This window comes from Poeciliopsis prolifica, unplaced genomic scaffold (assembly GCF_027474105.1).
Source record: "Poeciliopsis prolifica strain line A6 unplaced genomic scaffold, Auburn_PproV2 SCAFFOLD006, whole genome shotgun sequence".
Taxonomy (NCBI): domain Eukaryota; kingdom Metazoa; phylum Chordata; class Actinopteri; order Cyprinodontiformes; family Poeciliidae; genus Poeciliopsis; species Poeciliopsis prolifica.
This window is the reverse complement of record NW_026562381.1, coordinates 5,357,370-5,370,380: the sequence shown is the minus strand read 5'-3', so window position 1 is coordinate 5,370,380 and position 13,011 is coordinate 5,357,370. Positions and strand designations below refer to the sequence as shown.

General features: G+C 36.9%; 1 protein-coding gene across 1 annotated transcript; it reads right to left on the bottom strand.

Moving 5' to 3' along the window:
* Window positions 1–238: 238 nt before the first annotated feature.
* On the bottom strand, window positions 239–5,235 carry LOC129360463 (homeodomain-only protein-like). Its single transcript, XM_055030707.1, has 2 exons — window positions 4,894–5,235; window positions 239–909 (listed from the first exon to the last, which is right to left on the bottom strand). Exons 1-2 carry the CDS (start codon window positions 5,038–5,040, stop codon window positions 832–834), a joined length of 225 nt encoding a protein of 74 aa, XP_054886682.1. The 5' UTR covers window positions 5,041–5,235; the 3' UTR covers window positions 239–831.
* Between the last annotated feature and the right edge of the window lie 7,776 nt (window positions 5,236–13,011).

Here is a 13,011-nt window from a genome sequence, read left to right as displayed (position 1 = left end):
TGTATTTTATTGTATTTTGATTTTCAGGTATAGAAATGTTCAACCAAGGACTGGGGTTGTGAGTTAGCTGCAGCTACATGATCTTGGTGCAAAGCATCAGTTACAGACTTGTTCTGTCCTGTTTGTGTGCATTGTCCCGGTTAAATACATGAGTAAATAAAATTAAATAAAAGCAGCTCGAAATAGGCAGAATGATTAAAAAAATAGAACGAACATTTCCATGTCCTTTTTCACAGTATTCAGACTTTTCCATACTTTATTTCTAAAGTACTTAAAATACAATATAGCAGCTGACCAAAGTGCTGTACAAAAGTAAAAACAAAAAGCAGCAATAAAAAAGGAATCAAAACATAGCAAATATGAAGAAGTAGTGCAACATTAAGACAGAGATGCTTGCTTTAGGGAATAAAGGGAACAAATTACATCACCTGCACTGGTTAAACCCATTCTTTCCTTCACCGTCTCCAGGGGAACATACCAGATTAAATCACATATGTTTCATATCTATTGTAAAGCAGTGATTCTCTTTCATCTTTTTACTGCAGAGACCAACTAAAAACACAAGCAGGCACTTCATCCTCCCTCTATTGTAGAATCCTGCTGCATCCTGTCAAATGTAAAAGCAAATTCCTTCCACTTACAATAACATCAGGTTTATTTATGTAAACAAGGCAGTTACAATGGCACACCGACAACTTCATATTCTGCAAAGACATAGATACAAAAAGGAGGGATGGACAAATGGTGAGGCGAAGATACAAGGTTGGTCAGCCCGTTGAGGAGGAAGGTCAGCTAAGAAGAGTTTGTGCATCAGAAGGAGATCAGAAAATCTCAGTCCAACACTGATCCAATTGTTGGTGGTAGACCCTGCTCTTTCCTCCACTTTGCCATGCGCAGCCTGTACCATTTCTGTGGGAGAAAAACAGAGTGAGGAAGTTGTTAAAGCAGGTTGCAGATTTTTTCCAAGGGTGCTAAGGCTGCAGAGCCTGAACAACCAGAACAATGACGTAACTTTTCACGCTGAAATCTATAGCAATGACATGACAGTTATGATAGTTACACAGTTGGACTTGGTGTGCTGCCAACTAATAAATTTAGTTTTTTTCTAAAGTGACATTCATCCACAGGCTTCGTGATGCTTATCAATGCAAACAATAAAAATCAGACCTGAGAACAAGGTGAATGCGATTCCCAAACTGGAAACCTAATCAGTTTGTTTCTGATTCAGCCCTTAAAGAAAGTCACATGAACTAAGCAAACACTATACAGGAAACTTAAAGATGCAAAATATTTGTTTTTATTTTGAACACGGTTGGCCTTGATTGAAAATAAAACAAAAGGTTTTGATTGCCAGTTTGTGTTTAGTATTTATTGTTATATCATAACTACAACAAACTGAGTACATTAACATGAGAAATAGCCTGATAACATTGTAGTCGTTGCATTTTTACACTCATTTTAAAATATTGTTTGTTGAAAATTGCCATTCAGCTAATGCTAAAAATAGCATCGTATTAGTATGCTAATGTTAGCATAGTTTTGTTTGACAGGAAGCAGTTTGATTTTTTGATGATAGTTCATCAGCATAGCATTAATATTCACAAATGTACTCAAATTTAAAAATCACTTGCACTGGTGCTCCATTTGTTGAATTTAAAATGGGTTGTAGACTGTGAGCTGCGATCAGCTCACAATCTGCTCAGTTGTTGCAGTTGTTGCACTCTGACCACTCAGCCAGTAAGTGCCCCATTAAACTCTGACCAGAGGATGACTGTGCAGAGCCTCAACATGCGCCCTTGACCTACTGCATTGCTGTTCTGCAGTTCATGTTGTGAAGGGATTCAAAGCACCGCTGACGTAATCTTGATAACGCCGAGGGGAAAGAAGGGATACAGCTCTCTGACAGAAGACTGGTTGTTGAGCTGTGCGTCTCAAAGGCGGGACATTTTCCACGTTTTGTACTGAAAACACACAAAGTTCTCTTCTGAAAGTCACTTGGGAATAACACTAACTCAAGCCCCCAAAGCAATTCACAAATAGTCTCCAACTGTGCAACCCTCCTCTTTAAAGTGCAAATTGCTGCCTTTGCACTTTACTTTACTTTTTATAAACTCCAGCAGCAAACTTCAGCCTTCAAGTAGTTCTTTTGCATTTTTTTAAATCTTATTTAATTTTTTTTCTACATGATTTGCACTGAATTACATAAGTCAACTCTAATGATGCAGCAAACAAGAAGATTTGTGCCGGAGTTTAAACATGCACCACAGAGGCCAGAACACGTAAATATAATTAATGTGAAATGGGAGTGGTGGCTGGGTTGGGTTCCTTCAGCTAAACCTTCCCCAAATGCTTGCTTTGTTAACAAACACAAAACCCTGTACAGGAGGGGCGGTGGGAGGAAAAGAGGAGTTAAGTCAGGTCTTTTGATGAGGGGCCAGACCTTTACATCATCCTGCCTGGACCGGGCTTCCCCGTCAGCTCAGCCTCCCACCTTTGTGTACAGTGAATGGAAACACAGAAAGGGTTGGATTACAAGCCTCCATGGCCACATAATTAAATGTTTCTGATGTAATAGGCTGAAGATTAGGCCCTGTAGTATTAGTGGTTTTAAGCTTTCCATGTTATTTTTTTGTGTGTGTTTTTGTTTTCAAAGTTTTTCCTTACCTACATTTATCTTTTTTTAAAATGATCACAACTAATCGATGCTGGACTTTTAATTTATGCAACACTGATACCGTATTGTAATTGGATAATGGACATATCCTTCCTTACCTAAATTTATTGATTCATTAGAGAAAATAGAAAACTGCAACAAAACAAACCTTTATATTTTCTTTTTAGTGTTTTCCTAAATATGTCACAGAGCTGTATTTTTTTTTCTTAAATTACCTATTTTTATGACTTTAGAAAAAGTTTAACTTCATCACATAAATACTTCACAACAGCAAAAGACTAAATTAAGATTAGTTAGAGCTGGGAAAACATTTTTTACTCTTTCAACCAATCTAGTAGGTTTCCTGCCTCAGCAACACATAACTGTTTAAATCAGTGTTTTTTCAACTCATTTATTCAAATTAAGTCACTGCAGCTGACTTCCTTCAAGGCATGAGGAAGTGCATTATTTATGGAGGTCTGAGGGATCTCCCTCTGTGGGTCACAGTTTACATTAACGATTATATTTATGGTTTCATTTGTTTTGATTTTTACTTTAATTATTGCTGTTGGATGTTTTTTATTTTGGATATTGCCACCTTCCTAAAAGGACAACCTACATAATTTTTTGGCACAAAAAATATGTTTTCTTTGGGGGAAAAAGAGAGATGGTGATTCTATTTCTGTTGAAGCTCTGCTTGGTTGTTAGGTGACGGGCTGAGCTCCACTGGGGTTGTCCGTTGATTGTGACTTAAAAATAGGGAGGTTTTTAAAACAGGACCAAAAAACATTCACTTATTATAAAAAGAACAGCTGGGTGGGTTTTTTTTTTTTAGGCTTTTTTGGGCTGTTTTTACAAATTGTTGACATTCAAACAATTTGAATTCAAACAAAACAAAAGCGAAAATGTGAATTTAAACTTAAGCTGTTGGCTGATATTTGATCTTGGGGGCACACTGTGACCAAACCAGATGTGGAAAAACAAGCTGTAGCTCCTCCATTGTAAAGTTTTTTTCCAGAACTTTGAATGAACAAAAAAATAAGAACATCCTGAAATATGCTTGTTTGTCTTTCTCCTTATGCAAACCGCACCATAACTAAAGCTGGTGCAACTGGTTTGATGGGTTATCGTACAAAGACGTGATGCCTGACGTATGCAAGTGATTGTTTGGTGAAACACTCGTTTAGTTGCCATGTCAGAGTCGTGCCTCTTCAACCACAGGCAGAAATTTGCCTGAAACACACCTGAACCTGGGTCAGCTCAATCAGACGGATCACCACAGGAGAAGGCGAATTGCCAACACTTATTCTGTGATTCATCTGAGGTTTTCTTCACTTTGTGCTCTAACTGAGGAAACTTCACATCTGGCGGCTGATAAGACGGATGCAAAGGCTTTACAGAAAGCTGAAGGAATTTCTCAGAGAGGTGGGAGGGTTCGCATGTTGGAGAAGGAGATAATGCCTAACAAACTACTTAAACAATGTTTAATTCTTTGAATAAATTGCTCTGTTTTGAAAAGTATGAATTTGACACTGCTGATTTTTTATTCTACTCCTCTATTGAACAGAAAAATCTGTGCCTGGTCATCTATTTCCGTCAGAGCATGTCAGGGTTTAAACTGCTCAAAACCCTGAAAACGTTACTATTCTTATCATGAATGGACTTTGATCTGGCTGTAGGGAGCATTAAGTAACAGCACAGTTACAGTGTGATTAATGTACGTCAGCACAGCAGTGGCCTGTGACTGAAAGTCAACATGAAATCATCCAAAACATTGTAGACACGCCCTCAGTGACAGCTAATGCTGCTTCACAAGCCCCTTGAACACGCATCCGCCCTGCAAATTAATGTGCTTTAGCAGGATATTCAACTCTGCTGTGACCAAACAAATCAACTTGGCAAGTGTTGTAGTATCATTTATACAAGAAAAACAAAAGTCAAATCTTCTCACGTGAAGCTGTTATATAAAATTATGCTTGTCTCGGAAAGCTCATAGACTTCACTTCAAAAGTTCAACAACATCACATAGTGGCATTAACTCTTTTAAACATTTCAGTTCGTATTGAATTTGAAGATACCTGAAAACTGTAATATTGACATTTAAAGTGCATTTTTATTTTTAGTGGCACCTTATGAATCAGGAGCACTTTTTTTATTCTGGTGTTATAAAATGGAGACATATACGGTTTAAACAAATAGATTATAATAAATTTGCACTGAAGCAGAAACGTAAGTCTCACCTCTACGTCCTCCTCTGACACTCCGACCTCTGCAGCGATCAGCATGAGGCTCGGTCCCTCTGGATGTCTGTTGGTTCTGAAGTTTTCCTCCAGTATTCGGAGTTGGTCATCGGACAGTACAGAGCTCTCTTTATCTTCAGAAGCCATGTTTCTACTCCCGGTTCGCGGTCTCCGGTCAGTTCTGCACCGGCTTTTAAAGGCTGCGGTCCCGGACCAGATGTGAGCGCAGCAGGACACGCAGCAGGACGCAGCAGGATGCGCAGCGCGGAGCGGAGAGCGGAGCGGCGTTTCCAGTGACAGCTCGGTGAGAAGCAGCGCGTGGATGTGGGAGTGGATGGTGAGAGTGTGAGACTTACAACAGAGGAGGCGAGTCATAAAGCCAAACCCACCAGGCAACCCGCCCACAGAGGAAGAGGAGGATGAAGAGTACACAACATTGTACTTTTTTTTCATATATTATAAAGAAAAATTAAATAAAGTTAAGCAAATATTTTTAATAGTCTTTTAAATATTTATGTAAAAAAGTCACAAAAAGCATATAGTTAAAATAAGAAATGGTTTCAACAGAAGTGCAATTTAGTAATTATTTTATAACCCTTTGTTGCAGCACAACAATAAGTTATTGTATTTATTCATCATTTAGATGACAAAGCCTCACATCTTATAATATATATTATGTTTCACTATGTAAGAGGGATGGACATTTAAAAAGTGTAAACTTCTCACTTCTTTCTCAACAAGTACAGCAGCTAAAATGACTGATTCTTATGTTGAAAAATATTTTTCAAAATTAATTTGAATTTGTACATGTACATATGTATTCTCATTTAGTTTTCTTTGGTTTTTTTCTAAATTTGTTTGACATAGGTCAAGAACAGTAATTTTTAAGAATATTTTTTAGTTCTGCTGTAAAGAAGTTAATCAAGGAAATGATTCCATTTATGATCAAGAGCAATATTGTTCCTCTTTGTCTTGCAGGTAAAGATTTATTGAACTAGCATGTGATAAACTTCTCTGGTTTCATAACTGTGAACTTGTATTAAATTTGGTCACCTTTTATTTAAAAATATCAATTTTTCAGGGTTAAAAGTTGATGAGAAGCAATAAAAAAATGACAAAAGGCATTGCAGCAACATATGCAGCAACATATGCAGCAACAGAACAACCTCAGCGAGTTTGTTAGATTTTGCATGTTTCAGTAAATGCAGCCATGAGCACACATGCAGCTTCATGTGATGCTATCTTTGGACTTTGATTAGACCTGTAATTATGGGTACTCTCACTGGAAATGCTTGACTTTAAGCAACTGTAAAGCCATGCTGTCTGATTTTCCTCTTTAGGACACTGATGTCGCTCTCTTGATTCTGATTTGAGCTGCAAACTGAGACACGCCTGAACAAATTCAGCTTTAAGACTCTTTGAAATCTTTCTCAATAGCCACATTTTAATTTGAGGGTTCAAGGTGGAAGGTACACCTAAACTTTAACTTTACTCAGTACTTTGAAGAGAGGGATTTTGAAAGAATTAGGCAAAGGTGGATGCAACAAGTTCATCAGGCATGAACAAATATTTATTATATTTAATATTCCAAGCCACTTATATATGAGTAAAAATATGAGTAAAAAAACAAAAAAACAGAAAACAGTAGAAATATTGGATTGAATTTGATAAATACCGCCGTAAAACACTGCAGTAGAAATAAAATGTGTGACTTTATCTTAAAAACCTCTATGAAAGATAACATCCTGCTGCTGCATCTGTTGGGAGAGTAGATAAGTTGCTGGTTTATGGTCTGTAAATGCAGCATAATGTCCTCCAGAAGCTCCAGCTCACTTGATTGTTTGACAGCTGATTGGCTGCTGCTGAGCAGTCAGAGTGATAAAAGAGTAAAATTGACTGTAATCCAAAGTTCACTCTGTGAATGGTGATATTTACTGTTGTTAATGACACAAAGAAAGAACATTTTTGTCCTCACAATATGCACAAGTTGGCAAATTCAAACAGCACAGGGCAGGGGTGTCCAACGTGTGGTCCGGGGGTCATTTGTGTCCTTTGAAAGGATTTTGTTTGGCCCCTGGTTACAAGTCGGGAATAGTAAAAGCTGTGCCAGCAAAACAGAAAACAATTTGAAATTGTCTGTTTTTTTAACATGACATATGTATTTCATAAATAAAAAAAGTTTATTGTTGAGCAGAAAATCACAGTAAACAAATTTTTGTGTTTTTTTTTTATTTCATAAATTTTGTGGCCTGCCAGTAGCTTAAATGTGCCAGTTTTGGCCCCAGAGACAAAAGGTTTGAATACCACTGGCATCATGCAAATCTTTGATTATTTTTTTCATATTTTAAGGTCTTCGACAGAATAGAAACCTTTAATTAGTTATATGTAACTTAATATTTCGCAGACGTATAAATGTAACATGATTCTTCTTTTGTTTGAATTTATTTGTAGTTTATTTTCTTTGTATATAACTTTGGGTTTTTTTTTTTAGTCATACCACAGTCAGTAAAGTCAGACTAAATTTTATTGGTCTAAAATTAATTTAGACATCATTTAAGCTTCTTCTTTAACCCGTTAGATTGGGATTAAATGTCTTTTGCCCCCCAATGAGCCAACTTTACTTCTGACTCTGTCTGAATCATGATGACCCTCTGCAACATTCCTGCTGCAGGACATGGGATCACTGCTGCATACAAGTCAGACAGATAATTTTAACACAGCAGCTCGTAAAACAGTTGTTTTTCCACCTAATGACAGACAGAAGTGCCAAAGTCTCGACATGAGCTCCGGTTGTTTCTCACCGTCTGAGCGAATCTTGAACTGGCTCCCATTTACACACACAGCTGTTTACTGCTGAGTCATGATAAAACATCCATTAATGCACAATTACAGCATGATGTCAGTGAAAAAGTGTCCGTAAGAGCAGAAAACAAGACATGCAAAACTTGTATTTTGCATTTAATATAACTGCTTAACTTTCAAATTTGCTGCAGTTTCAATGCCGCAGTGTAAAAATCTTATGAGCAAGCTTTTAGTTTTAAAAACAATATTAATTTATTGAAATTTATTTAATCAAACTGAGTAATCTCTACTATGTATTTGCTAAAATTTAATGTTTAGTTTATTGTTTCTTTAATTGGTGGACAGAAGTGATGTCATCTGATAACTGCTGATAGAAGTTACTGTGAATAAAAAAGACTAATTATTTAAGAAACACACCCTTTCTTATTTAGCAGAAAGAAAGATTTGAAAACATTAGTATGTGTGTAATTAAACTATATAATGTGTTTCACAATTGATTTACTAAAAAACATTTTAAATGCTCCAATTAATTGAGTACGACTATATGTGGTGAGACATTACTCCAGGTGAACCCCAAGGCATAGTTCTTCTCCCACTCCTGTTCAAACTATGTCACAGCAAAGTTCATATAAAAACATTTTTAAAAGGGTTAATTTTGTTTCCCTCTTCTATTGGATATTTGCTAGACAGGAACGATTTAAATACATAAAAGGCAATTTATGAAAACTATCCAGCTGTATCTTTTGATATCTCACGTTTGTTCTTGCACAAATAAACTCAACTTTCTGAAAATCTTCAAATGTTTCTAACTGGGGAGCTTTTAGGATGCTGTTTCACTGTTTCTGTACACTCCATATCAGGATATTGTGTGTTAGGGTTATTGTGTGTAGAGGTGAAAAGAAGAAGTATTAGGCCTAAAAAATGATCAGTATTAGAAAGTCATGTCTTTATGAAAGAAGAAAAAAATTCCGTAAAGCCCCGAAACAGAACCTTAGCTGAGAAAAACAGCAAGGGAAAACTTGGAAAGACAATCGGAAAGGATGAAAACTTTTGATCAAGACCAGCTTAGACTACAGGAAAGACCAGCTTAGACTACAGGAAAGTTTGGCTGTGACGAAAGAAAATGTACAGAAATGAGGGTGTGACTCGAGACATTTGCACAATGGTGATTCATGGAGGAATGAAATCAGGATATAGAGTATCAGACTATTTACAGTCTTCCTGTCAACATCAAGCTGCTATTCAAAAGAAGGATGTTTAGGCAATAGCCTAGTAAAAAGGAAGGAGGAAACCTGGAATCGTACCAAAGCAATCACTGAGTTCAACATCCAGAAGGAGCCTCATCCTCCTTTTGAGACTACAAATCTGAGAAAACTCAGATACATATAGAAGCTTTCTATTAATACTCTCTGCTGGAAGCAGGAAAAACAGATCTGTGGTCTCCTGTAAATCAAAGTGGCTTGTTTTCATCACAGACAGGCAGCAGGTCGTTACTGACGCCTGGAGGAGGCAGTTCGCTGCTGGCTACGGTTAGCGCTCAACACGTGGCCCTTACATAAGGGAGCCACTCCTTCATTAAACAGAAACATCTGGGGATGAAGAATCTAATTCAAAGTGATCCAGGAGAGGCAGAGACTTGTCTGCTGACTTCCTGGCCGTTTATGATCAATCACTGCATGGATATTAGGTTGTTAGTTGTGAACAATGCATCGATTAGACTGTTTCAAACAGCGGATTAGGGAAATATTAAAGCTACAGCATCCAGTCCGAAGCAGGAGGGATTTATTTTGAATATAGTTGACTGGATTCAGGTTTCTAGAAGTCTGTCTGAAGAATGTGTGGAGAATTAGATTCAGACTTTCACAATTCGAGTTTATAATAGACAAAACAGAATTAGCAGGCCAACTAAAATATAAAAATCTGAAACATATGGACAGCATAATGGGAGATTCTCATTTGGGGAAGTGTGAATGCGCAATCAAACTCTGATAGGGACCGAAAAAGTTAAATCTGCTCTGCCTACAAAGCTCAGTTTCTTGGTGCAGTTCAGATGTGAACGCCAATCAGACTGGAGTCCGCTCCAAAAGCAGGAAGCGGACGACAATGCAGGGCATTGTGGGTAAATGCCCTGCGTAACCAAAACAAATGCGAAATTCTAGCACTAAAGGGAGAAAAGACTCATGGTCTTTTACCTGAGACAAAAGAGAAATCCTACAACCACTAAAAACTAATGCTGCTCCATTTTTTGCTCATGTCATCTTCGCAAGTGTTTGTGTTGTTTCCTTCTTGACTTTCTTGGTGCAGCGCCACCACAGGTGAGGAGGTGAACCTCACCTGTTATTACTTTTCCATTAGTTTGGTTTGTTTCACAAAGTCCAGTAAAAAAGCGAACTGCATTAGCTGAAAATGTTGCAAATTTGGTTCTCAATCGACCCGAATCTACCAGGGTTAGGGTTAGAAAACTCCCTAACATTCCAACAGGAACATGGATAAAGAAAAAGCCTCAGTCTGTTTTTGTTTCGCTCTTTCTGAAAGTCATGCAAGTCTCTTTTGAGGGGTTTCTTAAGACGGTTAGGAAGGGGAAACCACAGTTTGTCCACAGGAAACTGAGTCAGTCTGGAGATCCAACCAACCCAGAGGCTCCAGAAAGCTTGCAGGATCTGTACGCCAGGTTGTCTTACGCAACGCTGTGGTTCTGCATGTTTAACTTCAAACACTGGGGCCCCTCACAAGGTAACTACTGTTGGGAAGCAGTAAAACTCCACTGATGCTGCGGGCCAAGTACAACGAACACAAGCGATTTTTACTAAACAGCTCAGCTGAGGGCTGATAGATGAAAAGACTCCAATCCAGTTTCCTGAGCTCTGACCTGAAAAAGCAGAATCAAAAACAATTCAGTGCTACCAAAAAGCTTCACAGTGATTAAGTTTTATCCATTTGATCTCTTGTAATATTTCACATCTTTCACATCAGTTTTTTTTTTCTTTTTTAGCTTGTCTTTCGCTACTCTTGCTTGAATACATTTGTTGGATGAAGAGCCAATATCAAGCTTGGTGTTTCTTTTTAATAATAATAAATAAATAAAAAAACACCAAAGGAACTACACTAAAGGAATAAAATAAAATAAAAATCCAGTCCAGAAAAAAGATCATTTATTGCATTATGCTTGATATTTCCAGTGTGAAAGATGAAAATGTTACTCCAAAATATCTAAATACAGTATAACAAATAAATTTTTGAATAAAATAATCAAACATTTATTTTATTTTTAGATTAAATAAATGTACATATTAAATCATTTCATTCTGCGTAGAATGTTACATACTTTTGTGAGTTTTTATTTGATGATTCTTGTTTTTCACCAAACTCTCGTTCTGAATGAGTAAATAGATCAGCGTCTGATTGGTTGATCCGACAGAAAGGTAACTTCAGACCAATCATCTGGACTTTAGCAGAGTTAGCCCCGCCCACTGACTTTAAATTGCAAGGCTGACAGACATGAAGAACACCATAAAATGATCAATTTGTGAAATAATTAAATGTAATTTTTGTAAATATAAATTGCAGCTAATATAATTGCTGGATAGACAATAAATTATGGATGTTGTTTTTATTTCAATATTGATGAATGGCACCTATAAGTACTCATAAACTAAGCCACTTTGGACCCTCTGTTATAAAACAAAGCAAATGACGTTGAAGGCAACTGTTTTAGTATTTACATCCTTTCTGCAGCACTGTGAGCTGATCTCCATGAATTAAATTGGTCTGCAGAGGCTCTGGGACAATGTTTGGGGGGTTGTAATCTTGGCTTGACTAAAAAGCAGCTTCTATGTTCGTCCAGTAAGCAAACAATGAAGTATTGTTGTACCGGATATACCTCAGATACTTGAGGCCAGAAGTCAAAATAGAGAGAGAAGTTCATTTTGTTGTTGGAGAGGGAAAATATTTGAGTTTGTGGACAGATAAGAACTTCATGTGCCTTGTTTTTAACCCTGCACTGCTCCTACTGAGCACCAAGATTTACTGATGAGGGTTTGTGTTTTGTCTTTATTCTGAAGATTCAATTAGCAGAGTTCACTTTTTGTGGCTGAAGCACATAGTTTGACATTTCCGTTAGTGCAGACAAAAGCCTGGCTTCCTGACACCTGTCTGCAAAAGCATAATGAATGTCCCCAGCTGTCAGCATCTCTTTGTGACGAACAAACAGACTCGTTTGTTCAGCTTTACAGAGAAACACGGCAGCCTCCTCTGACCGCCAGGCTTTTCAACTCTCAGTAAAAAAGGAGTCCAGCTGAGTTTATTTTGAGAAAAATTCCTCAGCTGAAGGATCTTCAACTTGACCCGTGTGAAAAACAACTTCAGAGAGACTGAATTTAGTCCTTCAATTGCTTTGATTTCCTCTTTAACTGTTTATACTGAAAGTCTTAATTTTAACATATCTATACATAAAAAAAAAATAAAAAAAAAAAAAACTAAAAATGATCTCCTCACACTCCCAGAGTCAAGACAGACAAGAATGTCCTGTGCAGGATGGGAACTGTTTTATCCACCTTTTGGACCATAGTTTATTTTTACAGCACCGAATCAGAACTGCTGGTCAACGTCTCAGACCTTTATATAATCAAATCACAGAGTATTTAAATTTCTTTAGTAGTCAGATTTGTGCTGTGTGTGTAAAAAATGAAGAAGTAGGAGGCCAAAAGAAGAAGAATGGGGGCTAAAAGGTTATTTGCAGCAGATGATATGTACATGGGAGGCACATTTTTAAGGAACATGCTTTGGGAATCCAATCCTGTTGATGAAATATTAATGATGCCTCAGTTTCCCATTGGAAAATCCAAATCCGGAGTACATTCCAGTTGATTTTTTCACTTTATGTCACATGAATGAATACTCTTTCCATCAATTTTTGTTAGAATAGCAGTGTTGCATTTACAAAGTTGGTTTTTGTACGTTTTAATTTTAAACTTTTTCATGTTTTTTTTAATGTATTTTGTGTTCTTATTGTTTGTTTTATTTTTTAGATATTTTTTTTCCACATTAAAAATCCCTAAAACAAAGGCTCCTTTTGTTGCTTGCTTGTTTTACAAGAAATCTCTCCTGGTCAAATATAAAGACTCGACTGAGAATGAATAAAAAAAAAAACATCAAAGGTCCAAAGAATAAAAATGAAAAGGCCTTCAGAAACCCTAAAAAGTTTGCATAAAACATGTACAGACAATTTATTTTTACCAATTAAAGAGCTGTTAACGCACAAGTGTTTTTGCATTAAAAAAATGTCACAAAGGTCTTCAAATATAAAAACTTTTCCTA